The following is an 8,493-nucleotide window of genomic DNA, read 5'->3' on the forward strand; positions in this document are numbered from 1 at the left end:
GCTCGTCTCATTTTATTTATTTTTATTATTATTTTTTATTCATTCATTTTTTTTTATAATTATTTATTTATTTTTAAAGGATGCCATTTCTACGCCTTTAACAATACTAAAACTTACGGCCTCTGTACAACTAAAATCTCATAACTTGTCAAGATTTAATAAAAGAAGTTAGGCGAATGAGTGTTTCGGGCGTAGTAACAACAGGTACTAATATTAATTTTGTCCAAATAAACTAAGACAATGAAGGGACGAGCGAATCAACGTCAAGTTGTGTCTTAGGACTACTAATACAACTAAATCAAACGACATCAAGTAAACAATAATAACATAACCCATAAATGAACTAAAATGCATACGGTGAAACATGGGCAGAAAATTATCATATCAATCGATATATTGCAACTTCGAACATTGAACGTAAAATTTCTTTATCTAATACAGTGAGGCTTACTAACCTGAACAGACAGAAACGAATAGAACCAGGGACCAAACCTCTACATCGACTTCAACGGACGGACTCGACGCGTCGGACCTCGACGAACAAAACAACCTCACCGGACTGAAGCAACAGTGAAAGAACTACGATAACATGAGCTGAAGCAGTGGTGGTCGCGTTTGGACGGTGGGGTTGCGGGCAGTGGTTGACGGGCCTGTTTGGAGCAGCTGGGCGGAGGAGTGGTGTTGAGCTGGTTTTTGACGTGAGGCAGTAGAGGTTTCACATTATGGCGTCGGGGGAGCTGGGTGTTTGGACGGGGTCGACGATGGAGTTCCGACGAGGAAGGTGGCTGACGGGTTGTTGGTTTTGGACTGGTGGTCGTAACGATGAGGAAGAAGGTGGCGAACAGTGGTGACGAGGGGGTGTTCGAGCGTGGGGGTGTTGGTCCGGTGCTCGGGGAAGGGAGGTCCGACTGTTTGGGGGTGACGGTTATGGCGTGGAGGTGACGGGGGAGGTCTTTGGGTTTTTCACGCTAGGGCTTCTTCTTCTTCTTGTTGAAGAAGAAGACGATGAACAGTAGTTGTTTTCTTCTTGACGATGGGGGAGTCCGGGGAAGTAGTTGTTTGGACAGGAGGAGGAAGAGTTCGACGCTGGGGGGGGGGCAGTAGGGTTTCTTCGTGGGTTCTTCCTCAGGAAGAAGAAGCAGGAACAGTACTCCCTTTGTAGGGTTTTTGATGCACAGTCCTCTTTTTCCAAAATTTCAAAAATCCCCCCTTTCTTTGTTTCATCCGTGAATTTAGCATGGGTTTGCCCAGAAAAATGAGCCCACGCGTGGTGGGGTTCAAGGCATATGTCCCCCATGCGTGGTGGGGTTCCCCATGTGTCCTGGACACGGTTTATTATGGGCTAGGTCCGAAAATTAGGCCTAAAACCGGGTAGTTTAAACCCGAATATTATTCTTTTGCCCGGACCCGAGAAATAGGAACACGTTGCTTAACTAGTCCTATGTAAGCAAAATAACTACCAAAAATAAGACTAGTATTTAAACAAAACTATATCTTTTTAAATATTTTTCAAGGTTTAAAATAGCTACAAAATATTAATAAAACTATTTTTTTGTAATTTTCGTTTTTAAATATTAAGATAAAATATGAGGTAATATTTTTGTATTTTTCAAAGTTAAAAATGACTATAAAACCTTAATAAAACTATATTTTTTTGTAATTTTCGAAACTATATAAAGTACAAAATAAAGTGCAATTTTTTTGTATTTTTCAAGTTTATGAGAAATACATAAACTAAAATTTATATATATATTTTTTGAAATTTTCTTTTTGCAACGAAATAATGTAAAATAGTTAAAATAGCTATACTAGACCCAATTTCACATATTCACGCTAAAAATGTGAAAATTCTCGGGGAGGGTCAAAAATCACGTGCTTACACCTGCCACGCTCCAGAATCAACCTCGAGGCCCCGAATTGATAGGCTTGAGGCCCCAATAATTGGCCCAAACGGTTTGATTATCGCCCTATCCTTAACTCTTATTTCGTTTCTAAGTCTCACATGTGTAGCATCGGCTGCTTAACAACTAGCATAAAAGTAGATCACGTATTTTTAGAGTCCCATAAATAAATTTAATTATTATTACCATTTTCACGGTAAACAGTTTGGAGCCCACCGTGGGGCTAAAAATAATAGTGATTATTTTCTTGCTGATTTCGTCCCACAACGCAAGTTATCTTTCACGCTTTTTCTTGTCCAAGATTTTCAATTTCAGGTCGAAATGTCTAACTCGGTGAATGAAGCTGAAAACAACAATCTTGAGGACCACGGAGAAAACGGTATGGACGTTCCAGGTGTTGGTGTGCCACCACAAAATCCTAGGAATGTGCTAGAACCAATCCCCATAGATGCGGTCTCATGCAACGCCCAACGCATCGATATAAGCTCGCATACTGGCAGGAGCGTACGTTAGGGAGATCCATAAGAAGCTCAGAAAAACCCGACCAGGGAAGAATATGAGGTTAGCCTTCATGTTATTTTTGAAATGTTGCAGGCATAATAGCTAGTTATTGCTCAGCTGCAAAGTCACCAGAAAACTCCCAACACGATAGCACCGGGGACAGCTTCCCCAGCCGAACAGGTACTAGAGAGATCGAGCAATAATGGGTCGATGACCGATCCTGCCATTGTAAAAATGCTCGAGGACCTCACCTGCAGGATCGAATCGGGCGAGAAAACGACAGAAGCCAACGACAAGAAGGTCGAGACCTACAACTCCAGGTTCGACAAAATTCCAGGCGCACCCCCGGTCCTGAAAGGTGTGGATTTGAAAAAGTTCATACAAAGGTCGTTCCTAGAGGAAGCGGCCCCGAAACCTATTCCAAAGAAGTTCAGAATGGTATAACTCCCAAAATATAACAGGACCTCAGACCCCAATGAGCACGTTACTGCTGACACTTGCGGAGTGAAGGGAAACGACATAAAGACGATGAGATCGAGTCCGTCTTACTGAAGAAGTTCGGGGAAACACTCTCGAAGGGGGCCATGAAGTGGTATCACAACCTATTTCCTAACTCCATAGACTCATTTGCCATGCTAGCAGACACCTTCATAAAAGCACATGCCGGTGCCATCAAAGTAGCAACGAGGAAATCCGACGTCTTCAAGATCAAGCAAATGGAGAACGAGATGCTGCGAGAATTAGTATCCCGCTTTCAAACGGAACGAATGGAACTACCACCGGTCTTCGACGACTGGGCAGTGCAGGCTTTCACTCAAGCTCTGAATAAACGAAGCTCGATGGCTTCGAAATAGCTGAAAGAGAATCTAGTTGAATATCCAGTCGTGACCTAGTCGGACATCCACAACCGATACCAGTCGAAAATCAGGGTCGAAGATGACCAGATGGGAGCCCCCTCGGGCTCGGTATACCCAAGCAGGCTCTTGGCGAAATAGCCAAAGCCGAACAAAGAAAGATATCAACCACACACCGAAGATAGGAGAAACGCCCTGAGGCGCAACCCACCTCGCAATGATCAAAGGATAGACCGAGGACAGGATCCTCGGGGACTCATCAACAGAGCCAGATTCGATAGGAACGCAGGGCCAATGGGGGCACCTCACTTATCGGAATACAACTTCAACGTCGATATATCGGATATCGTGTTCGCCATCAGTAAAATCAGAGATGCTAGGTGGCCCAGGCCTGTATAATCAGATCCTTCGCACAGGAACCATAACTTAGTGTGCGAATTTCCCAACACACACGGCCACAGGACCGAGGATTTCCATCAACTCCGAGAAGAGGTAGCCCGACTACTTAACAAAGGTCACCCGAGGAGGGGGGGTCCAATTTCTCATCATCGAGGCACCTCAGTAGACCATCTCGAAGTCTTGAGGCTACAAGGTCATGGTCGAGTTTTCCTCTCTCGAGGTTCGTCGAAGCCCGACCCTAGGATAGTGTCGATCACGGCTATGGTATAAATAGGGAGTTCTTAAGGCACATAGATAGGACTGACAGAGCCTAGCGAGCTACTCTAAACCCGCATCAGGGTATCATCTAGTTGTCCCTTCTCCACTTCTTTGTCATTAATGTATTTTGTAATATGTTGGGATTCCCCTCCTATATAAAGGGGATCCTTGTCATTTTGTAAGTCTATGTTGCTTCACTTACTTCACACGAAATATACAAGAACATTCCATTTGGTCTCTAACACATTCTTTAGATATTATTGCTTCTATTTATTATCTTCATATTCGTTCATCATTTATTGCTTATCATTGGCCATAAAGAGCCTCCGTCAATTCTATTATAACTGTTAGTCGTATTCCGACCCCCCTCGACAGCTCCCTGCCAAGCTCCGGAATAGACCTTGAGGCCCCGATAATTGGCCAAACGGTTTGATTATCGCCCTATCCTTAACTCTTATTTCGTTTCTAAGTTTCACATACGTAGCATCGACTGCTTAACAACTAGCATAAAAGTAGATCACGTATTTTTAGAGTGCCATAAACAAATTTAATTGTTATTACCATTTTCACGGTAAACAATAAGTATTTAATTTTAAATTATAGAGGTGTATATCTGCAATAAAATCATATACATGGGTATTTAGTATTGTATCCTAAAGAGGGAATAAAGCCGAAGGAGTAGATGACTGGACGTTGGCTTGCCATTTAGTCAACTGAATTATGTACTCACATCAGAACTACTACAGTTGGTAGCTCTCGAGTGCGTATTATTGCGGTAGGTGTGTTATACAGATGATCTGTTGAATTTTAAAGATCCCCCGGCAATTGACATTCACACTTACAATATATTCTTCTGGCAGGTGAATTAATTGATAAACTAAAAAGAGGCACTGAAAACCCTATTTAAAATATTCAAACCAGAAAAAGTACCCTCATTCCACATAGAAAACAACCAGGAGAAAGATTCAAAGTTAGTTGAAGCTCAGACAAAACTAAATCTCAGTAGTTGCGGGGGTGCAAACCATAGACGATTACACGAGACTAGAAAAAGAAATTCGAGAAGAGAAAAGGACAACAATATTATCAGCTGTTTAAACTTTAAAGATTATGTTGAAAGTGTGGCTACTGTTGCTTTCATCAGAGGGCCTAATAATTTTCTTTCCCCTCTTTCCCCTGCCCTTTGTACAAAGGGGAAACAAAAGTTTAAATTTTTCAAGTTTTTTTTAAGCTAGGCTTTTGCTCCTACATTTTAAAAAATAAGGACTTGGAACATATGTTTTACGAAGACAGGTGTCCAAGAATCTTTTTCCTCAAATTTTCTACTCCCTCCATTTCAATTTATGTAATAAATTTCTTTTATTAGTCCGTTCCAAAAAAAGAATGACATATTTGAGAACAATTCAATTTCAAAATTTTCTTTTTACCTATTTTATCTTTAATGAGAAGCTTTTTATCCACATTAATTGAACGTCTGACAAAAACTTTTACCCTTTAAGATTCTAAAACCACAAATTTTTAAAGTCTTTCTTTTTTTCTTAAATTACGTGTAGATTTAAACTACATCACATAAATTGGAACGGAGAGAGTAATATTTAGAAACTATATACAAAAACAATTTACAACACAAGTAGTTATACAATCCCACCCAGAGGCGGATGCAGTGTGAGAGTTACGGGTTCAATTGAACCAATAACTTTCAACGCGAAGTAAAAATTTATCTGTAAAAATTCATTAAAATTGCAAAAATAATAGATTTGAACCCATAACTTTAAATATATAATGGGTTCAATGTTAAAAATCTTAAAAATTGAAACCATAAAATTTAAATCCTGAATTTGCCTCAGATCCCACCTTGACCTAAAGTTTAATTTTTGAAGATTATACGTTTTGTTTTTAATTCATACCCTTGAGAAACAATAATGAAACTTGTTACAATTTAAAAAGGATGGTAGGACTCACAACCTTATATCTTAGAATATACAAATACAACTCCTTTCTCCCGTTAGAGAATACCAACTTTTTAGCTAGAACTGCTATTTGTTGGGGCTTTTTAAAAGAAGACATTTATAACTTCTACTTATAAAAACCTTTTTTCCGCAACACATCCTTTTGATTTTATCTTTCAAACTATGGAGAAACGTACTCTGCTAGTCGTTTTGGTTGCCACAATCATATCTTTGTCTCAAGGACAAAACCAAGAATCATGGGCCAAGAGAGTAGAAGCAGGCAATGAAGTCGTAACCACTCTTCAATTCTATTTTCACGACATCCTCAGTGGTTCAAATCCTAGCGCAGTCAGGATTGCCCAAGGCACAAGCACTAATAATTCAGGCACCATTTTTGGAGCTTTAATGATGGTCGATGATCCTCTCACAATTGGACCTGACCCCAGATCCAAGATTGTAGGACGAGCCCGTGGCATGTATGGCTTTGCTGGTCAAACTGATCTTGGACTTATTATGGTTTTTAACTATGGTTTCATTGATGGCATTTACCAGGGAGGTTCTTTTAGCCTTTTAAGTATAAATCCAGCGTTGAATCCTGTTCGTGAGATGGCTGTAGTTGGCGGAACTGGTCTTTTCCGACTGGCTCGTGGGTATGCCATTGCGCAAACTTATTCGTTTGATGCTACTACTGGTGATGCTATCGTTGGCTACAATGTTACTCTTGTCACATACATTTGATAGAGTAACAATGAATTTGTCAAGATATTAACTTCTTAATCCCACTTTTCGTTTCTTAAGACATTTTTCTTTTTTGTATTTCTTCCTTTTCGGTGTTGTTTTTGTTAGAGTACAGCAGATATGCCTAGATTGAATCTCATGTTTGATTTAAAATGTATTTTTGCGAACAGTATTTGATATAAATATATGGCATTTGATAAATTCTTTCATAATTATTATTAATTCCTTGATTAATCTAATAAAATCCTTAATTATTATGCACTCGTTACCTTGCATATACAACGTCCCCAACATACAGAACATGTAGCAAATAGACATACATCCTAATTCCATCAAATCAAGGTTAACCACGACACTTACCTCAATTTGGAACCAAATCAACAATCCAACACAACTTCACCTTTAGAACAGGCCTCTAGTCAACTCGAATCTAGTCAAATAACGATCAATCAAGTCAGAATAAATGTTATTATATTATAAAACATGTTCGATCTTTATTATATTTTAAAAAGTCAACAAAAAGGTAATCCGGGCCCACATGGTCAAAATTCAAGAACAAGACCAATTTCCTATTATTCATTCTTTTTCGAGTCCAAATATGTTATTTGTATCAAGATTGGACCTCGATTAGAGGTCCAAATCCCCAAAATTAACCCCCATAAGATTTTTCTCGAAACCCCATTTTCTAAGGTATAAAACACTAGAATTAGGAATGAAATCTATGGGAAAATCATGGGACCAAATGAAATTTAAGTAAAATTACTAACCTCAGAATTTGGGATGAAAATCCTCTAAACAATCTCCTGATTCCGATATCTAGGTTTAAAAAATAGTGAAAAGTGGCTAAATCACGATTTTCAACCCTTCTTATACCTGGGTTCGGTGTTCTTCGCGTTCATGAAGCATATGTTGCATTTGTGAAGGTCAATGGTCAACAGAACATCGCGTTCACGAAGGCCTCCCCCCGTTCGCGAAGTTTATCGTTCCCCAAGCCTCCACGTTCGCGACACTGATGTCACATTTGCATGAAGAAAAGTCCACCAAAGCCTACGTGTTCGCATATAGACAACTGCGTTCGCGAAGGCTAGATCACCCCAGACCATCGCGTTCAGGAGCTTCCCTTTGTGTGTGTATATATAGTTTTCGCACGATCAAGGAATTGTTAAAATGAGACTCTCTTCATCAAATTTATCTTGAATTCGATCTTTGACATGTAAATAAATTTTAAAACACAAATAATATTATTTTTATCTTCTTTTTTGTGTTATGAATATATATGCAATCCTACAGTAATACCAGAGCTATGGTTTCTTATGTGAAAAATTTATTTTTAAAATCTTTTAAGATTGTATTTGAAGAGTTCGAACCATAATACTTATAGATGAGCTAAATTATTTTAAAGTTTATGAATTAATATTATTTTATTGTGAATAAAATATTTATACATACAAGTTAGACCAATGAAAGAGTTCGTAACTTGAAGTTGGAGTTATGTAATAGATGTCACGTTATTTGTTACATCTCGTAACTTTGCACGTCGAGTTGTGCCATAAGTATTCGATATAAGCTTAAAGAGCAAGATTATCCTTGAGATTATAAGTATTCATACCATGCTTAACAAGTACTAAGTACATGTTGGAAGAGATTAGAAGTCGAGTAATTTAGAAAGTTAATGAGGATTGGTTATGATGTTAAAATAACATATACTAGCATGTAAATATGCATAATAACATGATTAGCATAATATAGGTCCTATAATTACTAAAGAAATGTTGAGGTGCTTATTTGTATATATGCATTCCTTGTAAAAGATCTATTGCCAAGTAAAAATTAATGTTGCCTCTTCAACCGTCCAAGGCCCCTTAGTCATTACACATTGATATATATCAAATCTTC

At 38.7% G+C, this 8,493-nt stretch overlaps 1 protein-coding gene across 1 annotated transcript; it reads left to right on the plus strand.

Annotated features, from left to right (window-relative positions):
• Positions 1–6,042: 6,042 nt before the first annotated feature.
• Positions 6,043–6,597, plus strand: LOC104238694 (dirigent protein 23-like). Its single transcript, XM_009793132.2, has one exon. It carries the CDS (start codon positions 6,043–6,045, stop codon positions 6,595–6,597), a length of 555 nt encoding a protein of 184 aa, XP_009791434.1.
• The last annotated feature ends 1,896 nt before the right edge of the window (positions 6,598–8,493 follow it).

The sequence above is a fragment of the Nicotiana sylvestris genome, chromosome 3 (assembly GCF_000393655.2).
Source record: "Nicotiana sylvestris chromosome 3, ASM39365v2, whole genome shotgun sequence".
Classification (NCBI taxonomy): Eukaryota; Viridiplantae; Streptophyta; class Magnoliopsida; order Solanales; family Solanaceae; genus Nicotiana; species Nicotiana sylvestris.